Source organism: Astatotilapia calliptera, chromosome 1 (assembly GCF_900246225.1).
Source record: "Astatotilapia calliptera chromosome 1, fAstCal1.2, whole genome shotgun sequence".
NCBI classification, from domain to species: domain Eukaryota; kingdom Metazoa; phylum Chordata; class Actinopteri; order Cichliformes; family Cichlidae; genus Astatotilapia; species Astatotilapia calliptera.
Genome location: NC_039302.1, coordinates 18,322,160 through 18,347,260, shown reverse-complemented (window position 1 = coordinate 18,347,260; position 25,101 = coordinate 18,322,160). Strand labels below are relative to the sequence as shown.

Below are 25,101 nucleotides of genomic sequence, written 5' to 3'. Positions count from 1 at the left end.
AAGGCAAGGACAGACTGAGCAAGCTCACACCACAGACAGCCTGCTGGCTGCTGACGAACCTACATTATTGTAGCTATACTCCACTCTACTCTCCTAAATGGCTAATCTTTGTTGGATCTCACCCTTAATTGGTTAACAGTCTCCGCAGGGCAAGTGAAAGTGGTGCTATTTAAGGCTCCACCATGAAACAGCAACACTTTCATCTTGGCAATAACAGGCAACAATTATATTACCAGATTCGAAACTGAACCTTCTATCTACCCACTAATCAAAAACGCAGCCCATCTGTTGTGCTGTCTTTTGAAACGACTGTTTATCTGCAGCCTGTATGATAACTGTGTCTGGACACTAATTAACTGCTAAACAGACCACAATTAGATGCTATTTCTATTAAATTCTGCAGAAGAAAAAAAAAGTAGGGAGAAGGGGGAAAAAACAAAAAACAATGAGCGCGTTTTATGTTTACTCAAACTGTACCAGTGAAGCACTATTGCTCTCCTTCAACGTCTCTCTTCCTCTCTCTCATTCTCCCTGAAACATGCACCCGCGTGCGTGCGCACGTGCATCAATACCAACTTAGGTGCATGCGCGCTCTCCTTCTTTCTCCCTCTCGATCGCGCACATTCAGACTGGCAGGCGGACCAGTAACATACACGCACACACACACACACATACACACACTTTCCCTTAGCTGTGCTTTTGTGTTTTGTCAGAATTAATGAGAAAAGTTCCCTTGCCCTAGGGGTAATTAGTGTCCTTGGAGTTAAATAAGCTAATACTTAGACACCTCTGGCACAAGCAATTATGTTTGTGTATTGAATAATTGATTCAAAGAGGGGGGAAGGGCTGCTAATCAGATCTGAGCATAATGAATTGATTTAATTAACAGGGGAATCCGAGGGTCTCTGGAAACTGCGCGCATTTATTCAGTAGCAGCAGAGGCGAGCGCGGCACATAAACTGGGAGAGAGGCGGCGCGAGTTTGCTTTTAGCAGTTGTCAGATTTGCAATTGGATTTGTTTGAATATAGTTGCCGTTTCGGAGCAAATGAGAACGGGAAAGAGAGAATATTAAGAAGCGAGGAGAGCTCAGCCGTTCAGTCTGAGCGTCTGATCCGACCGTGTGTGCACAGTTACAGATAGGCGACACTAGATTTGTATCGCTTTTCATTGTTTTTGCCCCCCTCCTCTTTTTTCTTTTTTTATTCTATTCGCATGGAATTTATCAAGAGCAACCGACGCTGTTTGATCGCTATTTGTTTGCGCTGCACTTCAGTCCGGATAGGGGTTTCTCGTCGTGTTTATCGCCGTATTCCGTGTGTGAATTATTATTGATAGGAGGGAGAAAACGCGCAGACGGCAATTCATCTTTCCAGGGTTTCGGTTTATCGAGGCGTAGTCTAGTCAACCGCGCGTTTCAAAGCCATTTCCAGGAGAAGCTGTGAGCACACCGAGCGGTGCAGCCTGCTGGAGCCGAGGACGGATCGCCCGAGGAAGGACTCCTCGTTCCTCAGGACGATGGTGTTGGACAAGGAAGAGGGTGAGTAACGTCTACCACCGTAGGATGCTATAACCTAGGGAGTAACGCGGCAAACTAGTGACATTTTACACACTGAGTGTTTTTTCCCCGGACCTTGTGCACCGGCAGCCTCCGCTTAACGCTGGCTTTCTCAACCCCATTCAGTCACGATGGGGTCCGGGCGATTTTTTCTCTTCCCCTCCCCTCCTTTTTTGTTAACTAACAATATCGTATGTGCTTTCTGTACCACGAAGTTGATGCGCTCTTCCACAAAAAACCCTACAAATGCCAAACTGCAGTTCAGTTAGGGAGAGTTTATTATAAACGGGATTTGTTTGTAGCTTTTTTTTGCCTTTCTTTTTTGTTTTCTTTTTTGTCTTTCTTCGTGTGAGCCACAGTTTGATGATACTCCACACAGACTGCAGTGCATGTGGCTCCTCTTTTCTTTCCTCCTCCTAAGTGCTTTTTGCGTCTGTGAAGTTGGCGAGGCAGCCTTTGACATCACCACGGGATGGGAGATGACAGCAGAGTGCTTTTAACTTGATTGCAAATTATGGATAGCGCCTGTGCAGCGTTCGCTCACTTTCCATCCAAATAGGCCTACTTGCATTACTTATCTATTTCAATGTATTTAGGTTAATGGGCGAGGCAATCTAATTAATTTTAATTTAAATCAAATTCGCCTCTAATGACGTCCCATTTTGGATTAAGCCGATGTTGAGATGTGTGCAGTGCATCCGTCACATTCGGCTCTGTTTAGTGCATATGCTCTGAACACATTTGCACAACCTGATTGAGATGAACTAAAAACCAAGTAGGTGTGTGTTGCATGTCTTTATTCTGTCACTTCTTTAAGAGTATTTTGAGGTCGATTTGCTGACAATACAGACCACCTGCTGGCATGCACGCTGACAGCCACCACGACCATAAAACACTTCTTTTTTTCCCCCGTGTGTGCGTGTGTGTGCATGTTATTTCTCAAAGTACGGGATATTTCTCTTGTACACTCCAGTTTATGCAGGACTCCTCCTCCTCCAAAAGTAATGGATGCATCTGTAACCCATTATTTATGTTTGAAAATGGATCTTTCATTCATCTTAGAGGAGCATCCTTTCACTTACACATCCAAAAACCAATAAAAGGACTGCGGTAGAGACATAAATTGGTCTGTCTGGCTGAATCTATGTTGTGCTGCTAATGTACTCAAATTAACTCAACTGTAAATTGTCTCCTTTGGATGTCTGTCTTGCTAAAAGTTCCCTATATGATTCATGATTCAGATTGCTTTTAACAGTTATTGGCTAAGCAATATGGTAAATGTACAAGGTGATGCAAATGGCATTAGTGGGAAAGGATGCACAGGAGCATGTAATGCAGTCAATACTACATTAACTACTGATGCCCAATTACAGAACCAGGGAGAGAGGCTTTTAGGAGCATTAGGACTTGCAGAAAAGCTGAGATCACCTGCTGCTCATTGCCTAAAAGCTTCACCCTTTATTTGCTGGGTCCAACCAGCAGCTCCAGCATTTTGGCCAGGTTGTCAGCAGAGCGGCTCGGATCTGGTCTCTTTCTCTATGATGCCTCTTAGCGTTTATTGGCTCCAAAGTTATAGGCTTGTCAATTCAACCTTCACGTCTAATGTATCCACTTAGTGCCTGCGCAAACAGATGCACGCGTATGTGGCAGTGGAGGTGTGGGTCTGGGTGGCCACACGTGTGTTTATGTGTGCTTACTCTGCGTTGCTGTTTTGTTTTTTTTTTTGTTAGTTTATTTGTTTTTTGTTTCCTTGATTGATGTACTACTATGCCCGTGTGCGAGTCGCCTAAGTGTTCATATTTCAGTCCTTGCGCGGGCTATAAAACAGATCATCAGTGTGTCTGTTCTCGTGTTCAAAGCCAGCGATCCAAGTTGGCAACAAAGTAATGATGCTGCTTGTTTGGCAGACCGTTTTTGAACTCTGACTCCTCTTAGAAAAGTCTGCAACAATTTGTGCTGCAAAAGCAATTACCAGAAACGAGCCTTTGTGACTGATACCAGTTCTCTTCCCACTGCGCAAGTTTGTCTCGAGTCGAAAATGTAAAATAAAATTTGTGACGCACCCCTGTCAGCTGTCATTGAAATCCTCGTCCTGAATGGTTTCATGTTGGATGCAGATACCTGTGGATACTGTGTGTAAACTTAGCTTCTTACTCTCAGATGATTAGGTCATTATCCTTGTATGTATATTATCTGGCAGAGCCCTGAGTCTGGGAGCACAGAGGACGACTGCAGTAGGAACACAGGCACTGCTCTGTGAAGTGACCTAATATGCAGGTTATAGTGGGCAATGAATAGCAACATGTACCAAAATATTCACTGTCAACATTTTATTTTACTCTGCGATATGAGGTTCCAATTTGCGTATAATTTGAGAGGGGTGGAAAAAGCAACTCAGCCGTTTTCTCTCTTTCTTCGTACACTGCAGGAGAAGAAAGTGGGTCCACGCTGAAGGCATCTTCCTGCTGAACATTACCATAACTACAGTATACTCTTTACAGACCTGAACCAAAGGGCGGGGGGGAGAAAACAGGAGAAAAAAAAAACCTCCAGCTACTTACAAGTTTCCAGTTACCTGTGCTTGTTAATTTAAGATCCTGTTATCAACCTGTCCACTAAAAATGTGTACATTCATAAAGCATGTGATTGAAAAGCAGTGCTCCAGATGAATACAGACTGGCGATCTTTCTGTCAGCTGCTGTAATAAAACTTGGGCTTCGGGCTCCGATTTTTATTTTGAAATAATAAGAATTGCTTCATTCTTTACCAGTGTTACCATGGTAATACTGTCTTGTAGCGATGTTATATTGATTTAGAAAGTGGACAGTAATATTTCTTTTCTGTTATTTGCTTTCTGAGGGTTGATTTCTAATTTCCAGTTGGAGATTACTTTTATATGTTCCTTAAGTCTTTTCACTTTTACAAAGGAATGCAATTTGCTCTCTCGTATTTGCTATTTTCTCAGCTTATTGGTTTGGTCTTACTTCAAAATTAAACTTGCCCATTTCAAATATTGAAATTACATCAGGTTTTGGTGCTCTAGGGCTTGAACAATATTACAAACACATTGCTGCGTTTGATATTTCTTAAGTCAGTACGTTTTTTTTTATTAAGCTTTATTATAGGCACCTGCGTTGCCTGTATTGAACTTTTTCTCCTCTTACACACAGTTTGTCAGGAGGCAGTTGAGTATTTGAAACATTTACAAAGTGTAACCTAGTGCTTTTTTAAATGTATTTTTTTATAAATATGTAACAAAATGGTACCAAAAAAAAATACATGTGCGTAAATAGCACAATATACCCTGCACTGACAAGCAACAGTCTTACACCCTCACTGTTTTGGCTGTCCATGTAAATCATTTCACTTTATTCATTTTAGCTGAGCTCAGAAGAAAAAAAAATGCACACAAAATCGCATTAATACAATTTTCAGCTGCGAGTGTTTAATTCCATCTAATCTGAGCCTGATCTTACAAATGCAGAAGCCTCACAAGAGACAATTTCGTCTGTCACCACTAAAACCTCTAGATCCCTATCAGTCCTGATCGTTTCATATTTTACGAGTGCGGGAGATTTGTATCACTTTCCATGATCTAAGTGGAATTCAAAGAGACTGAACTGAGACTTAAGAGACGCGTGTTAGCGAGCGCGCCCACCTGCCTCCGATGTAAATTGCTGCACTCATCAGTGTGGCACACAAACTCAATTATGCACTCTTGAGCTGTAAGAGCATCCCTTTTATTATTGCCAGAGGCCACATGCTAGCTATGTTATCATACAAATTCTCACAACAAGATCTGCTGCCACCACATGCATCACAGAGAACAGACCATCCCTGTTGTGTTGTCCCAAGTCTGACCCCCTTTTTTGTTTTTGGCTTGTTTTTATTCACTTCAAAAACGATGTTTTCAGCATCAGCAGGAATATTGCGAGACTGGTGAGATTCAGCCAGTATAAAATGAGCAGGACCAATGCAGCATTTTCCCAAATCTGCATATATTCTAACAAGCTGAGATGAGTCACAGACACTGGGGGAAACCTTGTGTCTTAGTGCAAGTTCAGAGGCAAATGCAGAAGAATACATCTAAAAATATTAGATGAGCCGCTTTACTGGTGTCAGTACTGATTGAATAACTAACACAATACATGCGTATACACTGTATATACGATACTGCTTCATCTGTTTGAACCTGTTGAAAGCAAGTCTCACTGCTACCTGTCACCGTGAAGCCGACTCCCTCCAGCAGTTATTGACTGCGCTCATGTTTACGTGGCAAGGGGGGGGGAGAAAACCGATACACTGATGCCTCTGCAAACATACATGTACACACTTCCTGCAACATCTCATCAGTTATTTTTTTCCTGCTGTTGTTTTGTTTTTTAACATGAAGTTATTTATTCACCTGTTTACCGGTTGCATGCTCACGGCTGCTGCTTGTGTGTCGTTCCGCACTCACTAAAGCTCACTCTTTGCTCGCTGAGAGAAAAACAATCATTTCTCCTCTATTCTGTCATCATAGGCTTAGAAAAGGAAGACAAGAAACATGGGAGAGACGAATGACATGCAACAAAGTTCTTGAGATGAGCAGATGTCAAAACTACAAAGCCACCAACTATCGTTCTTCAGCAGCTTTGCTACAATGGGGGGGGGGGGGTTAAATGACATTTGGAAAGATTTTAAACCTGAAATACCTGAAATATAAATGGATGTTTATGTTTGTTTGATTACGATGGTGCGTCCTGAATCATGTTTGACCCGACTCTCGAATCCTATCAGCCTCTTAACGCCTTCTTGTGTCACAAATCAAACTAACCTACATTTTATTTAAACCCTCCTGATTTAATCCCTTGATGCACATTTTTTAAAAGTATGCATACATGTGTTTTTTTTTAATCGCAAAACCCTATTCGGAGATTTTAAAGAATCTACTGACTATATCAGTATGACATATTGATTACTACTTACTCCTCCTTTTTACTTTCATAGCTATTAATGCTTTGTGCAAAGCTAACAAAGAAATCCTAATTGCGTATATGTTTTTTTTTGTTTAAGATAAGATAAGATAAGATAACCTTTATTAGTCCCACACGTGGGAAATTTGTTTTGTCACAGCAGGAAGTGGACAGTGCAAAAGTTATGAGGCAAAAAATTAGAATACAATAAGAATAAATACAGTACACAGCTGTACAGAATAGAATAAAATACTATATACAGTAGAATAAAATAAAATAAATATACAATAAGATAAAAATAGAATACAAATACAAATACTATATACAACTGAGTAAAAATACAACGATGACAGAAAGGATTATTGCACTTAGTATTATTGCATATGTATGGATGTGTGTGCTTGATCAGTTAAAGTCTTTATTATGGAGTCTGACAGCAGTGGGGAGGAAAGACCTGCGAAATCTCTCCGTTTGTTTTGATCTTTCAATCCTTCATCGCAGTATCTATGAGCACAAATCCAGTCATACAAATTCAGGAAACCGGATCTCAGATGAGATAAACCTTTGCCACTGCCCTCACTAAAAGTCGTCAAAATTGGCCAATAGGTGCTTGGAAATCAACAATGCGTTATTAGCCTATGCTGCCTTTCATCGCATGCGCGCTTCTATAGTTTTTGCCGTTGTCATATTTCCATTTGCAGAAACCCTGATTGTTGTACATTTTCATCTGTCTCTGGCCCTGCCTGTGCGGATTTGTTTCTTAGGGTGTAAGTGTTCACTGGTCAGTGAAAGAGACTTTGTTCCTGTAAGTGTAAGGAGCAGCGCAGCCTCTAGGGGCTGCTAGTGGGGCTTTTAAACTTTCAGACTAACTTCACTCCACTCTCAACTTCTGAAAACAGATTTAAGCAGATTCAATGTTTCTGAAAAATTAGTTTGATTCTTTTAGGGCAACTTAATTTTGTCATAAATTTGCCATAAACCTTTTTGTTCTAATGTTTTACACAGCTTAAAATGACACGTATTGAAATACTTAAACTGATGCTTGCGTTTCTTTTTTATTTATGCCCAAAACATCAAAATTAAAAGCTGATTTATTGCATGAAATAGAGGAATCCAAAAGAAAGGAGGGTGGAGCCGTCACACTTTATTAAGATCTTGCAATTATCTTGTTGGTAAATAGAAGAGCCTGGGTGCCTTCACTTAAATAAGAGCCAACTTGCTGAGAGCTAACCCCTCATTGGTTGACCTTTAGGTAATAAAATCTTAAATAGCTAATTAAAGCCCGTGATTAAGACAGCCTTTTTGTTGCCCCTTAGAGTTAGATTAGGCTTTTGATATTGACTATCTGAGTATTTGCAAATACAGCTTCTGATCAAATAATGCCATTTGTGTGTGTGTGTGTGTGTGTGTGTGTGTGTGTGTGTGTGTGTTTTCCCAATGAAGTTAAAGTTAAACCTGTTCCTCAGACACTTTTGGCCCCCGTTTCAATCACATTACCTTTCATTTCATTTTATTACATTTCATTTGACCAGCCATTTGATTTTAGCCAGCAACAGGAATTACTCCTAGAGGGAATGGCATAGCTCTTTTATATTACGGGGTAATAAAATAGTATTCAAACGTATTCATTAAGACCATTTTCATAATGAAACATCAAATATCCTCTATGGCGTTTCCCTTTTGAGAGTTTTGGGACAGGCCTGACTTTGCGAGACAGCTTCTTCATGAAGACCTCTTTCTCTAATTGTGCACCCAACCTCCCTCATTATTTACCCCATCAGGTGTGGGAGTAGGTGCTTGAATGACATTAGAGGCCTGTGCTGCCAAATAACTGCCCCCTGTGGGGAATTTGCATTATTCAAGATTAAAGAACCTCACATAGTGCACCACAGTATGGTGTTCCGTCTTCCCTTCCATTTTCAACACACCGAGGACCCTGAATGGCACACCTGTCTCCTGGCATATCCTTTGAAATAATAAGTGTGCAGTAATTGCTGGGGAGTGGGAAGGATTTCGTACATCACTTCCTGACCTCATGAGTGACACAAACTTTAGAGGGCTCCATTTTTCCATCTCCAAATGCATTTTTAATGTGGACTGAAAAGTGTTTGTGCATTCTGTTCCGGATGGCGGAAAGTGGCTGTGACGGGTCTAATGGTTTGATTTCTTTCTTTCTTTTTTTCTTGACAGGAATCAGAAAGTGGCAGATAAGATTGCCTCTTCTATAAAGGTTTAAAAGTATCTAGTTTGACAATATATAGATTTTTTTTTAAAAACTTTATTCAATCTCAAATGGAGACTCTGGGGGAAATGTCAGTTGATCTTGTGCCTACTGTACTCAACTGAGATGAAGATGCATTCACCTTCTCGATTATTGACAGCTTGCACTTAAATGAAAAGCTGCAAAATGGCAGGTTTCAAGAACTAAACACCTTAGACCAACGGCAGACAAAGCTCAATAGTGAGCCCACATGTGATTGGCTGGATGAAATATCAAATGGTCTCCTTGATCTGTCAACACTGACAGTCTTCCTTCTTTAAGACCTCTCTTGGGGTTTATTTGGAGTAAAACTGCACGATCAAACCATGGCTGTTTTTTGCGTCTCTTCTCCTCCTCCTCATTCATCTTAATCCCCCACTCTCATTTTCTTTTTCCTCATTCTTTCCCCCTCACTCTCTTTCTGCTGTTGACAGCTTACCTTGCAGAGCTCTAATCTCAACCTACTACTGAGCAACCAAGTGTTGGAACAAGTCGCCTTCTGTAATAATTTGGAAACTCTGCCAGTTTCATGTCTTGAAAAAAAAAAAAAAGCAGCAATGAATTTAATTAGAAAGCTGTTGCATATCTCTGTGATACATTTCTTTTAATTAACCCCATGTGAATAAATTAAAAATAATAGGGGGCTGAAAAGTGTGGAAAAAAAGCACCCTAATGAAGTTTTCCGTTAATTGGGATGGAGTGTGCAGCCAAACCACAGTGAGTAGTGAGCACCAGGAGCTAACAATACCTTCTGTAAGCCTTTAGAAAAAGGGCCTAGGGCCTTCGTGCTGACTTCAAGTGTAAGAAATGCACCTCTGACGTGATGGAAATGACCGTAGGCTGGGAGAAAAGGCAGCCCTGTTCCAGGCTGCTCTGCTGAGACTCCCCATGCCGCGCTTGAAGCTGGGCCAGTGTTATTGCAGCCCTAATGTGCCTGACTCATTTGGAGCGGATCAGGAGTAATTATGGTAGGGAAAGTGGCTGCCGACCGTGGGGGTCAGGACACTTGTAACATGTGAAAAGAGCAATTATTCCAGGAGACAAAACCCTCCCTTATCCTGGGCAGTGCCAGGGTCAATGCAAGGGACGGCTGGGCTCCGTTTCAGCGGGGCTTATTAGCCACAGCAAGCTGCAAAGTTTGAGAGAGTGCATCTTGTTAATGAACAGTCCCCTCCTCAACTGCACCAGCCCTGTCTGCTCTCTCCCACTTACTGTGGGTGTTAATTATGTCATAATCATAGCATGCATACAGTCCCAGAAATCACCTCACAGACCCTAGCATTCATACACAACCATCTGGAAAAGTAGCATGCCGCACGGTAACATAGTAGGCTCTTAGAGCAAATTATGAGAGGGGGGAAAAACAAAAAAACACAGCCAGTATGAAATGTAATATTGACTTAGGCCTAATTCGAGAGAGCATATGCACGTGTTCATGCATATCTCTTCTTTTGCTCCTTGCATATGTGCCAGCTAACGATAGGCACATGATTCAGGGTTCTTTATTTTGTTTATCATTCAGAATGCGCTCATCACTCTGCTTTCGACTGACATGTCTATTCCAGCTGATATTATTACCAGATGTCTTGTATTTTGTCTCGGAGATATAAAAACACGTCTACGGACTCAATTACAGCAATGATGGAAGCTGAATGAAAAGGGGCTGATTTATGCGCACAATAGCAAGACATCTGCATGAGATGCCTATTAACCTCAGTAGCAGACACCTTGGCCCAGGGACAAATTTTATTTTCCAATGCCAAGGCCACAACATGGCTGAAGCACAAAACACTTGGATAAAGAACTAGACCAAAATCAGCACAGTAAGTTTGGATTTTTTTCTACTATTCTTCACTTTTTCGAGTTATTTGAGCTCAGCATCGTTTGTAACTTCATGCAGCAGTTTAAAGACTCTGTTAATATCCGGCCCGATGTCTTGTGCAGGAGTGGTTTGAATAAAGGAGAGGGTGGTGGTGGTGGGGATAATGACACATGCGCTTGTTCCAGATAAATGCAATCATTTGCTAATACAGTATCTAATTTCCCCGAGCATCGCGCTCTGTGTATTCACCACGCCGGTGGCTAACGCGTTCTTATTTAGTGCAGCTGGGAGTTGGAATTATAGGGGCCCCCAAGAAGAGGCCCACCCAGGGCCAGCTTCCACTTCCTTGAAAGACCACCTCCCTCCCCATGTGTCAGGAAGGCTGAGCGAGTCTCATCAAGATCCTTTACCTCCCCGTGAACCAGCAAAGTCTGCATCGCACCATGGCGTCAGAGCTTTTAATTGATCAAAAGACATTTAACAAACAGAGAAGCAGATGTAACTGTCCTTTCTGCCATTAAAGGTTGAGTGCCTGTGAGAGCAGCTGTTCCACTGGGAGGGTGTGGGTGTGTGTGCATGTACAGCAGTTGACTAGTGAAGGGGTGAATTTGTGAGTTCGTTTCCCTATCAAATGAGACAACTGGCTAATCAACATTAAAATTATATTGTTTTAAAGCTATTTCTGATATGAAATCAGTTTAGTTCTTTAGTGAATAAACATTTACTGTCAAGTTTTCTTTTTCTTTCATTGTAAATTTAATATAAGAAGAAACAGTGCTGATTTTAGCAGGTGATTATTCAGACTAATATTATCATTCCCACACCTTTACGCCCACAGAAGCTGATACAAGACTAACCAGTCTTCCTTTTAGTCTGCATGAAATGACACAGCAGAGCTGATGGTGGCTCCGGGATTCGTATAAATTAGTGTATGCGGAATACCATTCAAGCACCTGCTCACTTGTTTTAAAATAGCAACCAACACTTTAATGGTAATGATGGGGAGGGGAAAGGGAGTTTGGGGCAAATTGTAGGGTTTTTTTGGGGTTTTTTTTTTTACAGGTTTTCCCATGTCTGTGTGATAATTGTATTTTTCCATTTTCCTCCCCTGTATTTCCTTGAGTGCTCCATCCAGGAGTGTTTTCTTTTAAAACCTTAAATATATCAGAAAGGTTAGTGGACTGATGTGATTTTGTTGATAGCTCTACAGATGGAAGTGTAAATGGGGTAACAGAAATCGGATGCTATCTATAATGGGAAATACATGCTTTGACAGACTGCTTGGCTTGAGTAAAACTAACTGTACATATTCCTGAAAGATACAATCTTTAAAGGGGAGGAAAAAGAGGGAGATGACAGGCATTTTCACACAGTGCTAATGGCAAATTAAATTTCTCCTCAGGAAGGATATTTGGCAGGCCAAGTGCTGTCTCTCCACTTTGAGGGGTAAAATGCATCCCTTGTTGGAGAATGAATCGTGATGTGGAGAGGCATGCTTTTGGTAACATCAAATGACACTGGAAGGTCAGTGGCACTTGTATCTGTTAAATGGATTGGATTAAGTGGAGGCTGCCTCCTAGTCTGCTGCTTCCTTTCATAATGCAGCTTTTCTTTCTGGGAGGTGGCAAGCTTTGGAGGGTCTGTTCTACTCCACCGTTTCACAGAGCGCCGGGAGTGGTGACAGGTGCAAGAAAATGTCTCATGGCATTAGGGGAATTGAAAAGACATTTACTTTACACAATCATTTTTTTTCTGTCACCGCTCTTTGTTTAGTAGGTTTTAGCTACTGCTTGCTACACTACTATTAAAGCAGTTTTCCAGAGGCTGCTTTGGTAGAAGACATCAAACTTGTGTTTTTGGGGGTTTTTTTTCTTTCCCCCTCCCCAGTGTTGCTGCAAGGAAGAGGCATATTGGTTTCTTGGCAGACATTTGGTGCTCCTCTGCTGAGGTGTCTTTCTTAGTTAGGCCTAAGGACCGGGACATCTGCATAAAGAAACAGAGAAACCTCAGTGACATGAAGAAACAGTCTGTGTTGTCACCTTAATGATGCCGAGAAGCGTTTTATTTAAAAAAAAAAAAAAAAAAGTGTTGAGCAGCACACAGTAACTCCATGATGGGTTAAGCTTTGGCCTTTTCAAATGTGATGTAAAACACACGCGATATGTTTAAGGGAAGTGTTGCGAGTGGTGGTGGTCTCGACCAATTACGAGTAGCCCTCCGGAGGTGGAGGAACGACCTTTTTGTATAATTAGTTCTCTTATTTAAAGCAAAGATTTTGAGTAGAATAACTAATTAGGTGTCATAAAAGGCAAATTAAAGATTTTTGAAATCCCTGAGGGAAATGCAGCAACTTCTATATTTTTCTTTGCACAACCTCTGAAACACACACACACACACAGGCATTTTCTCTCTCCTCATTAAGACTGTTTTTAGTTCTGTAGAAGCCTGTCAGGCGAGCACTGTTGGCATACCTGCAGAGAGCTCCCCTAACAAGCCATGAAATACAGGTAGAAGAGTCCGCCCTTATCCAGTGTGGCTTGAATTTGAAGCTTTTTAGCTTCATTTACACTGAACATTGGTATTTATAGCAGGGTTTGTGATCCTAATGCGGCAGCTTCAAGGGGTCTGTTTTGGGAAGGAGGGAGACGAGGGAGCTGGAGGGCAGGCAGAACACTAATTGATGGCTCACATCACCAGCACTGGACCAATTAGCCTCTCCTTTCTACTTCTGATAAAGAAATAAGACGGCTCAACACCACCACAGCACTTACTGACATATAAACCAAAGTCATAAATTTGACTAACAAGCCCTGCAATTCCCTTCACCTCCTTAAAAAAAAGAAAGGGGGGGGGGGGGGTGCTATTTGTATTACAGTCATAGCATTATTGATGTGCGGATGGCCCTTAAAAAATTGCAGCGCAAATCTGGATCCAATGAGGTACTTTGTGGGTCCACTTGCTTGCGTGTGAGAGCATGTGAAAGAAGGAGAAAAAAGGCAGGGAGAATGATAATGATTTTCTGTTCCAAAGAAGTTCTGCTGAAAAGCGGTGTAAGATTTCTGTGAAGGAGAGCGAACTTGACAGATTGAGCTGAGAAAAACAGCGCGGAGCGAAGCAGTCCCTTGTTACCAGCTGAAGTTGTGTGTATCGCTCAGTAAACTGCAGAAGTTAAAACGGATCCAACTACAGGATGACCTTATTCACACGTAACATAACACAACTACACAATATGTCACATGTTTGCATACTTTCATTCCTGAGAAACGCCTGCGTGTGTGTGTGTGTGTGTGTGTTTGGACCGCATGCACAACTTTAAAGTGCAACAGTGACATTTCATATAAAACTGTATAACCCGTCTTTAAAATGGGGCCCTTCACAGATGCCCACACATACAAAATGTTGGCCTGACCCCCCATGTTGCAGACTGTCCAGTCTTTTTTTTTTTTTTTTTTCGAGAGAGAGAGGGAGAGAAATGTGTTTTGAAAGTAGAGTGGCAAGTGGCGTCCACTGTGTGTTCTTTTAGATGGATCAATAGCTCAGTGTGTGAGAGAGTGTCTTAAGAGCTGTTGTCTTGTGCTTTCAGCTGTGGCAGACCTGTTAGTGCTACAGAGGGGAGCTGCGCACCCCTGCCTCTGTACCAGCAGTGGCCTGAGGGGGGCTTTTAGTCCAAACACAAATGTCAACCACACATAGACTATTAGTGTTTAGTGCAGTTATTAAATGGACTTTATTTGTCCTTTAGGAGGCTAAAAGGCGCACTTAAAGGGGACCTGTGTGACAGCAGGGCAATTTGCGAGTTTGGTAACTTAGGCTCGCTCATTGCAGACACATGAGTACAGATAAGTGTAAAAGGAGGAAAGGCTGTAATGCTCTGAGCAGGGAGCACTGTGTGTGTTGGCAATTTGTGTGCGCACACACGTGTGTATATGAGTCCGTGTCTGTGTGTGTGTCCCCGCGTGTGCTAAAAGGCACTTAGGCCATAACATATCTCACTGGGGTCTGGTAGCAACGTTTTTGTGGTCAGAGGCTTTTTAAAAGGTTAATGTTAATCTATACCAAACAAAGCCCACAAGGAGCTTTTACAGCTGTGGACAGTTGAGTGAAATGGGCTTTGATGAAATGATAGGTCACTAACATACTACGCAGCTTGTTGTAAATACCTCGGTAAGCAAAATAACTCTGAGAACTACCTGAGACGTGCTCCGTCCTCTGAAGCCTGCTGCCAGTGATCATGTAACTTTTGTATTACAGCATGTTCTTAGTGGAACAAGTAAGTCGAGGCTTTGTTGTCCAATGTGACCTGTGTGCCTATCTACATGGAAGAATGTTTTCTTTAATGCATATGAAGCAGGTAGGCAGTGTGCTGTGGCCGTGTGCGAGGCCAGGCTTAGACGCCTCGAGAAGCAGCCAGCTTATCAAAAAGAGAACATGAAAAGTCACTCGTGTTCCCCGGCCGTAAATCACGCGTGGCTGTTTGTCTCCTTATCACTACAGGTGTGCCGATGCTCTCCGTCCAGCCCAAAGGGAAACAGAAGGGGTGTGCTGGCTGCAATCGCAAGATTAAAGACCGCTACCTGCTCAAGGCCCTGGACAAATACTGGCATGAGGACTGTCTCAAATGTGCCTGCTGCGACTGCCGCCTGGGGGAGGTGGGCTCCACCCTCTATACGAAAGCCAACCTCATCCTCTGTCGCAGGGACTACCTGAGGCAAGAAAGACACACAATCACCTTTCTCCCCTCACAACAAGCACAAAAGCGATGTCGTTCCAAAAATTGTGTTACTTAAAAGGATCGCAGAGTTGTTGTTTTTTTGTTCCCTCCTCTCTTTTCAGTTTCGCATATAACCCTCCCGGTAGGGTTTGTTGTGCTTTGTCAGTATGAGTCGCGAACACTTTTAAAATCAATTTCCATCAGATAAGGTTAACGCCTTATTCTTTTACAGAATGTATATAGGTGAAGGCTAATTTGTTTTGCATAAGGAGAAAAATACGGGCAATTTTTGGAACACCATTTTTCCTTCTTCCTCTTTTTTATTTAAAAAAAATTTGTCCACAAACACAAATCACAGTTCCAACATCTACGATAAACCACGTGGACACACAACCATATATATATTTCTTCTTTACATGAACAATGAACTAGAGTTCTGTCATGACGACATGTTTTTGGTTGTATCAGCACTGTAGGCTGTGAAAAACCTCCAGGCAGGCTTGTTGCTTCACTAGTGCTGCCCCCCCCCACCCCTTCTTTCTGATACCCCTGCCATCTGCTTGTTAAATTAAACATGACCATTTCCTGGGCGTTAGGTCACATTCCCTACCATTTATTTGAGGGGGAATCCCCCTGGGGCCGACTTAAAGATGCCGGTGCCTTAGGCCCCTCCTCCCGAAACACCCTGCCCTGCACCGTCCTCCCCCCTTCCCCTTTCTCCATTTTCCTTCTGCCTCCTTGTCTCACAGCGTGTTCACTTTTATCTCTTACTGCTACCCATTTAAGTTTTGATTAGTTTATTCCAATTTAAGATGGTAAATTAAAAAAGAGCAGCATCACTTAAATAGCCACTAAAATTCAGCACAGAGAGCTTTAATCAACCTGGCTTTCCTCTACCTCACTGATGCCTTTTAATGACATTTCACTTTTATTTCAGCTCTTCCTTCGACCTGGAAGAAGCCTACAGCCCACTTGCGAGGTGCTTAGGGATGTTACGTTGAGATAGGCCATTACCATCCATCAGTCCCCACCCACAGTTAATGCTTTTAAGATGCAGTGAGAGGTTGACTAAGACCTGATGTTTCCCCCAAAAGGGGCAGATGGTGCAGATGAGGTAATAATAAATGGGCAAATGACCGAGAGAAGGCAAAAATGATGAAGCTCAGAGTTTCACTTGGTAAAATACATCAGCTGAAAGGACAGCAACCTCAACCCTGAAGCCATAAGTGCCTACTGGCACTGTAAAGGGAGAAGGAAAAGCTTTCTCGCACATTAGGCCACTAAGATGTAGAGTTCACAGAAGGGATGAAATGAAGAGAATGACATATGGAATCAAGAGTTAGGAATACTAAAATAAGAATAAAAAGGACGGAGCTGTAGAGAGCTTCCTGTGCTCCTCTGCTGCCCCAGATTGTCTAATGAAATCCATCCCACTCGCCTGCTCTTCAGCCTGCGACAAATGCAGAACACTTAATGGCTGAGATGCTCGAGATGAATTCTATTATGGAACAAATTAAAACCCTTGCCTTGCGTATATAGGAAAGAGGCAGTTTGAGAGACCAGAGTATTTGAAAGTAGGTGATGCAGTCTCCATGCAGCGCCGGTTTCCTTTTCATTCCTTCTTTTCTCTGTAGTAAGACGAAGGCTCTGCTCACCTGCAGTAATGAAGTTAAATCTGTACACTGAATTAGCCTCCCGCACTTCATTAAATACAAGCAGTGGATCAAACACACTTTGGTTATTTCCCAGGGTTTGGAACCCTGCCATGCTCACATTAATTATTATAGGAGCTCCATCTGTGATTGTCCTTCAGTGGCATTAGCAACTTATTGAATGCACCCACACTTTACTGAATATTACACTCCAGCGCGCGCACACACACACACACAAACACACAAAATGCTCACCTCAGCCAGTGTCCTCCCGTGCCCTTCAAAACCATGCACCATCAAAAAGTTTAGTTTTAATCCACCTGATGTCAGTTCCCTGCATCTTTCTTTTTGTAAGCGACTTCCTTGTAAGAATAGCAGCTTTATTAAGCATTTTCTTTATTGTCAGTCTTTTGGTGAAGTCGTAAAACCTTTAACCCCTCGTATATATAGTGATGATACGATCATCAGGACATGAAGCTAGAAATAATTCAATATTCTGTTTCATATATTAGAGTGGACATAATAGTAAGCCACTTATCAAAATGTGGTGTAATTAACTGTAAGAGGAAAACGTTTTCAAGATAATGGACATTATAAGTTATCCTAAAACCAGCTGAATAGCAATGTGATAGAGGATGGCTCCACATGGATGTGACTGTTTTTCAGATCAGTCTTCTTCTTACTCCTTGAGGAAGTGAAACAGTCGCTCTTCTTTTTCAGGCGAGATAGATCTGTACAGAGGTTTACACTTTCAAAAAAGACACAACTGTTGAGGAAGGTCAGAACACGCGACGCATGCATTAACAGTTTTCCCTTTTATGAAATCTGACAAACCCTATGCAGGCAGGGAAGTCTCAAAGAGCTCAGAGAACAGGTAGAAAACTTCAAGAGCCACAGCCCAATCTGAGAGAAGCAATTCAGAGAGGCAGATGATGCACTGTAGGAGCTTTAAGGGTTTGAAGTTAGCAAAGCAGCGAGTTGAAAGAACTAAAGAAGGCCCTCTTTTCTCTAAAGACCCATTGTAATAACTCAATAACAGAGGAAGGAGAGCTCCTTTATGTTCCTGCCGTCCAACTTTGCTCGCAACATCCCACACCAGCACACAAAGTTACATTTTTAGCTACTAAATAGGAGCTCTTTTAAGGAGTCGAGAATAGGCTTCATTCCCCTGCACTGAAGATGGTAGAAAGCAGGGATAAGGCAAGTATACAAATTCTATAAAGTTAAGAACCTAAAATGCAACTAAATTGTTTAAAAACCCAAAGTCAGCATGCATATAATTAGACCTAAGCCATAATAATGACGGCAAGTGATCCAAACAAAGCCTATAATCTTGAGATGGTGAGATAAGAGTAATTTCAGCATTGTTAAGCAGAGACACACATATCTATTCGTCTACAGATGCAATTTAAGGTGTCACTCATCACTGTGTATCTGAAAGGTGTCAATTATGGTCATTAGATGAACCACAAAATTACTTTATTGATAATACAGTTTGCTGCATATTATACTGCAGATATATTAAGGTTTTTTAAGCTGTCTTGATCCTAATACTTACCAAGACTGGTGATCAGTGTCTAAAGTAAAAATGTACGTTTGGCATAGAGAGTCTTTCTTTCATGGCCATTATAGTAACATTCTCACACCCCCGGCATTGCCACCCTTAGATTTAGCAGTCTGAAATATTTAATTATAAAATGTTTAATCTCAGTCTGCAAAAAACACATTAAAAACATCACAGTGTGCGTTGAAGACATGTCGTAGAATATGGAACGACAACAGTGGTACAACAATGTCGTTAACATTTTCTTACCTTGCCACCCCATATTGCAAAACTATGGGGTGGCAAGGCCATTATACGAATTTGCATTGATCACCAACTTCTCCAATGACCTGTGAACTCCAGCTGTGTTAGAGTAGCACACACAAGCCACCACTTGATGCAAGTGTGACAAGCACAACAACAGTCTCCTCAAGGCACTTTTTGTTGTAAGGTAAAGACCCTACAATAATACAAAGAAAACCTCATCAGTCAAACAACCCCCGAAAGTGGAAAGGAAAAGCTCCTTTTTAACAGGAAGAAACGTCCAGCAGAACCAGGCTCAGGGAGGGGCGACCATCTGCTGCGACCGGTTGGGACAAAAGACGGGGCAAAAAACACACTGTGTGTACAAGTGCACAGTGAGTGAAGAAGAAACTCAGTGCATTATGGGAAGCCCATATCAGCCTCGGCCTATTGCAGCATAATTAAGGGAGGATTTAGGGTCACCTGACCCAGACCTAACTGTAAGCTGAAGGCTCTGCCTCCTATTCTACTTAAGAAACAAAAGCAAGCCATCAGTCTGAAAGCAAAGTGCTCTACTTGGTTGATGCGGTACTACGAGGTGGTTACGATAAGATTCGGCCAGTTTATTTAAGAGCTAAGGTTAATGTTCATTGTTGATCTTTTCCACAAAGATTAAGACTTAACAGTAATAACTGCAAAACATCGACAATAGCAAATTTAGCAGGATGCTAGCACATCTTTATCAAAACGTAACTTGTATTTATACCTAAAAGCATTACCACTTCAGTTTGAGTTCTGCCGCTACTGCCAGTAAAAACATTTTTAAGTTTGCAAAAACACAACACTCATCTAATAAGCACATCCAGCTTGCTTTTACTTATACTGCATTATGCCATTTAGAAATCCATATGAGAATGCGTCACAGGCTGTGGTGAGCAATCCAAATCAACACTTCTAACCCTTTAATCCATTTATATGAACCACAGAATTGTTCAATTTTAAAAGAGGGCTTCTTGCTACAAACCCTGCTACAATACCGATGATTGATCAGCAAAGCACACAGGCCTTGGTGCATTACAAGCTGGAGAAATTTGCCAGTCATAAATGCTGAAAAAATGGTGTTGATGTTGATTTTTTTTTTTCTTTCTTTTTTTTTTACACTTTTCTTCAGAGAATATTGATTTATTTAATCCAAATGGCCAGGGAAATTGAAGTGCATGAGCCACTGCACTCCTACAATACGGGACATGTGTCAGAACAATGCATTCGAATTCCTCCAAAAATAGTCTATTCAAACAAAAAGAAAATCTACTTTAAATGAAATGAATTAATGAACAAAACCCATTTACAGCTTATGTTCGTGGAATGCACTGTTTGGGTGCGGTGAAGCATGTCAAGTTTATAAAAAATGACGGTTAAAATTAATGCAGTTTTATATATGTTGTAGTACACATGTTGTGTATAATTGCAGAGTCCTTGATCACACACAATCTATACTTAAGTACAAGTTAAAGGTGACTCTGAATAGCTTGCGTCTTCATTTTTGTGCTAATATGTTGGGATCTGTTGGCTAACATTGCATTTTAGTATGAAACTCATTACTTAGGATGCTCTGCTACAGTGGTGTTTCTCTCTGACTGCCTTTTAGTTTCATAGGAGCAGGAAGAAAAGAGTATAATGTGTGCTGAACAGTTCACTCAGCCTGTAATCTCCTTTTAGCACAAGGGGCTCAATTAAGCCATATGTTGATGCCACATTATAACCCAGACACGTCAGCTGTTGGCTGAAGAACAGTATGAGTGGGACACAGCGATTACCGAGAGCACTTTTTTGCACTCCAACTTCTCTGTGCCAAATATCTGCCTGCGATTTCAAATCACAAAGCTGATAAGGAAATCAGGTTAGCACGAAAGACTATTAAGACGCTTAAGACAGACCGGTTATGAGAGCCGTTACCGTCCTTCCATACTGAAGGCCTCTAACCCCTTTTTGGTGCCATTAGCAGAATACTTTCTCACTGTGGAGTTTGAAAGACGTGGGTGTTTACCAGGTTCTGCAGGCTTTATGTTGTAAATGTTTCGTATCCAACGACGAGCTCAAATAACCCTCATAATAGAGTGGAAAAGAGGTTATACCCACACTATTTGAATTACTGGTTTGTGGAGAGTATAGATGTAGCCGCAAAGTAAAAAGTAGCCACAGATGTGACACGCTGCTCTGACTGAAGGCGGAACTTGGTGTCAGGAGCAAGCTGGGCTTCCCCACCAGGCGTTTTCACAACCTGTATGTATCAACTGAGCACCATGTCTGCAGCCCAGCAGGGTGTAATGGAGATGGGTTAGAATAATCCTTCTGGCTGCTATAGGTGTGTGCATGTCAATTGCTGTAAATGACCAAGGGTTCTCTAGGCTCTTTTATAGCTTAGGTTCCCTGAGGGAGAGAAAGGACATCACTATGACCTGCTCACTACATGGAAGAGTCTCTGAATGTCATGATGACTCTGGGTGCTCTGGAGTTTTCTCTTTTTTCCATCCAGGTTAAAAAAAAAAAGAGAGAGAGAGAGAGAAAAGGGGTTCATTTATAAGCTGGAAACTCAACAGTTCACGGTTGCCAATACTTGTGCTTTGTCCACACAAACTCACTCATGTCTTGTAATATGAATGCTGGAATAGTGTGATAACAAGGTCAGGTTCTGTAGCACTGGTATTTGCTCTGTTTTCAGATCAATACTGAATGTGTGAGATTGCAATTTTTTAAAGCTGTTTGGATAAGTCTTTGTGTCTCTCTAAAGAGGGGGGGGGAAAACATTCTTTGAGTTACAGAGCACCCCGTGGGTGGCAGATGTCTACTGTATGAGAACATTCAGTATTTTTTTTTCCTTTTTGTTACTGAAACAGTAACCAGTTGTAACAATGTTTCAGTTTAACACCCTGTGAATCCCTCTCATGGAACATAACAACCTTTCTCCCTCTGTTTCTGTCTTTCCTGCTCCTCTGGGGCAGTGGCCCCTAATTAGAAGCAGAGCTGCTGGATAGACATTTTCTTTAACAAGGTGAAAGCAACTGAATGGGACTCGCATAAACGAGGCAGAATATCAACATGGGGACTCCTCTGTCTGAGCTCTACAAGTTTGGGGGGGAAAAGAGTTTAACATACTGTTGGAATGACAATCTGCTGTTGCCTTATCCCCTCTTGCAAAGCTGTGAAGCGGTCCTTTTCCTGCTGCAGAATATATAAATCTATCTGTGCTTCAGAATCTCCAAATTAAACATAGGGGCAGGCGCTTGGAAAATGAAAATGTAAATCTGACTGGGGAAAGCATTTGAGGTTCCTTTTTTTTTTTTTTTTTTGGCTTTGAGGAGATCTACACCAGTGCCTCCTTGCTGTGTTTGTGACCTTTATCATTTGGCTCCTATCTAATAAGCCCAAACAAGCCGCAGTGAGGTTTGAGCAGTGAGTCTGTTCACTGTAAAACATTTAGTTAACTCCTCAAGGTTGCATCTACCATCACTGTCTCAGGTTCTTCTCTGAATGAAAGAGGAAGACGGAGAAAAGCGAGAGAGCGAGGGTTTGAGCCTGAATCCTTGTAACAGAAATCTTTTTGAACTTATGACTACATTATAGAGTGTAGCCTCATGTGCAAAAAAAATCCAGCTGGATTTGGTTGAAGACAGACTCATTAGGTAGTTTTGTTTTGAAAGAAGAAAACTTTCAGCAGTTCAAATGGTTTGCCTCAGACCTGTTTTCGTTGCTTTTGCAGTGTGCGAGAGGGAAATTCTTTGAAGAAGGAGATTAAAACCATGTGATCATTATAATTAGATCATTAGCCAAGAATTAAGATCTATGTTTGTAACTCTCATTAACAAATATACCAACTGGATGCCAAGAAAGATTTTTGCCTTCAATTCGATTTTCACTCCCTTTTTCCTGTGAAAGCCCCTGTTTTTATTGAACTTCTTTCTTTTACATTTCTTGCTGTCATTTTGCTACGTGTTTGTTTGCTCTCTTTACTGCATCTAGGTAAAGAGAAGGTGGGTTAATCTCTGTCTGTGCGCTCTGTCTTTCAGGCTCTTTGGTACAACGGGGAACTGTGCAGCCTGCAGTAAACTGATCCCAGCCTTTGAAATGGTGATGAGAGCCAGAGATAATGTTTACCATTTGGACTGTTTTGCCTGTCAGCTTTGTAACCAGAGGTAAGAATGGGGGTCATAACTGCACAACAACATTGCATATTTAAGAAAAACACACACACACACACACACACACACACAAAAATAGGGCGTTAAAATGGCCAGTGGCTTAAATATTCGAGGCTCTTAAAAAATAATCTCAGGTGGAAAAGAAATTTTATATTTCATTCCATTATTGCAGACCACAGTTTATAATTGGTGGTGGGGGGAGTAAATTGTGGTTGGCTTGTGTTGCAAGAATCAAGGTTGCATTGCATTTGTAATGCCCTGCTAATTATTTTCTATTATGTCACGCTGCCAGCACTTTGTCCTTGTTTGTGGCTAGATCTGTAAATCTTTTAAGCCAATGGGATGTAAAATTAGCTTTTGTTCTCATTTGTCCGAGGAGGCAAAGGAGCCACAAAAAAAAAAAAAAAAGACGTCCTCCAGATTTGTGCTGTTGCACAAAAGAGAATAGACACAGGTGTGAAATGGCGTTTTCCTAAGGGATAGGAACTATTATAGAATTGGAGCAAGCACAAAGCCTACTGTATGGTATGATGTACACAGAATATGACATAGCCAAATATTGCTTTTTCCCATTAATATACTGTCAGTAATGGCACCTCTCTGAAAGCAGAACGTCCTTTGCATGCTTGTCAGGGGTGCTGTGACCCTGTTCCTCCACACAGCACAAGCCCATTAACCTTCTGCAGACCAGATTCAGTTACCATAGTGAACACCTGCTGTAAGGGAATTATGACTGCAGTCTCTTTTCTCAGCTGGCAGACACAAAGCCAGGTCTCATCTGGCACAGTATTGCCACGGCTGTGACCGTTACCAGCTTTATTTACTGTGTTACCAGCCTGGCACATTACTAAAGCCAAGCCATTTTCAGCTGTATTCTTATCTTCACTCCCCTTCAGTCACATTATGGAGCTGTGTCCACTGTGTCACACAAACAAACAGCAGCACACAGAAGAACATCAGTGGGGCAGGCTGCTATGAGTTATTTTTCCCTCTCCAACTGACTGTGAGACTTTGGAGGAAAAATGTTTTCGAGCACCGGAACTAAACTGGTGTGTGAAAAGCTAACCCCGTGGCAGAGTTTCCTTGGAAACTCTTGCGGCGCCACCGCCGCTTTTGCCAGGCCAAGGAGAGCTGACCTGCTTTTCATTGGGTGCCAGCGCCTGTGTCTGTTTGATTCGAAACTGTTTAGGGTTTTAATCTACTTTTATTTGAAACCACACATTTTACGATGGCCATCAAAACAGACTCTGAATCTGGCGAGCCGCGGTCTCGGCGCATGAGGTAAAATGTCTCGAGCCAAATGGGTGCGATCAAACAGAATCATCAGTACCTGCTGATCCTAAACGCAGCGTTTTCACTGCCAGAGCAGAGTCAACCAGTCAACAAACACACACCACTTTGTCGTGATGCCAGCATTAATCATCTTTTTGTTTTCGTTTTGTTTTTGACAATGTTTTTTTTTTTTTCGCCTTTTGTTTTTGTGTGCCAACAGGTTTTGCGTCGGGGACAAGTTTTTCCTAAAAAACAACATGATTTTGTGTCAAATGGACTATGAGGAAGGTCAGCTGAATGGGAGCTTTGAGACACAGGTCCAATAGTTGGACCCCGACGGCAGCAACAGCCGGCTCCACACGTTACACACGAGATGGATGTTCCGCTGCACTTGGAAAAAAGACAAGCGTCTGTCTGCTTGCCTGCAATACTTTTTAAGACCCCTTTATCAGTCCCTAAGGACTCTATTGTAAATGTTAAACTTTTTGCCCCTCCCACATCCCCCCCTCAACACTGAGCAGTTACAAATTTTGATGTACAGTTGTGCCTGCTTAGCTGAGCACTGTATTGCTTGTATGTTTTGTGAAATTTGTTTCAGGTTTGTTTTCTTTTTCTTTAAGAAATGGTTCATTAGAGGGTATGTACAGTCTGTTTTCTCTGTATATATAAACTGGAACATTTATTTTATGAAATGTAATGCAATTTTATTACTAGTGTGAATTAAAGATTCTTAAATGTTCATAGTGAGATTTTTTTTTTTCTCTTACCAAAAACCAAAGTTGTTGTTGGAAGGAGTTGGCCCACGTGTTGATATGTAATCATGTATCAGAAAACTGCAATGCTGTAAAGAGCCCTGCAGGCGAGAAAAAAAAAATATTTGAAGTCCTC

General features: G+C 41.7%; 1 protein-coding gene and 1 long non-coding RNA gene across 2 annotated transcripts in view; one reads left to right on the top strand and one right to left on the bottom strand.

The window, feature by feature from the left end:
* Positions 1-25,101, bottom strand: part of LOC113022258 (uncharacterized) — a 136,472-nt gene that overhangs the window by 64,487 nt on the left and 46,884 nt on the right. The window lies entirely within an intron of this gene.
* lmo1 (LIM domain only 1) lies at positions 660-24,952 on the top strand. Its single transcript, XM_026167447.1, has 4 exons — positions 660-1,538; positions 15,088-15,301; positions 22,810-22,935; positions 24,434-24,952. Exons 1-4 carry the CDS (start codon positions 1,517-1,519, stop codon positions 24,537-24,539), a joined length of 468 nt encoding a protein of 155 aa, XP_026023232.1. The 5' UTR covers positions 660-1,516; the 3' UTR covers positions 24,540-24,952.

What these genes read in the sequence shown, in the direction of transcription:
- lmo1 (XM_026167447.1), top strand. Translation starts at nt 1,517, where the DNA reads ATGGTGTTGGACAAGGAAGAGG. An exon ending in GGTGTTGGACAAGGAAGAGG is followed by an intron (nt 1,539 to 15,087) that starts GTGAGTAACGTC and finishes TTATCACTACAG; the next exon opens with GTGTGCCGATGCTCTCCGTC. An exon ending in TGTCGCAGGGACTACCTGAG is followed by an intron (nt 15,302 to 22,809) that starts GCAAGAAAGACA and finishes TCTGTCTTTCAG; the next exon opens with GCTCTTTGGTACAACGGGGA.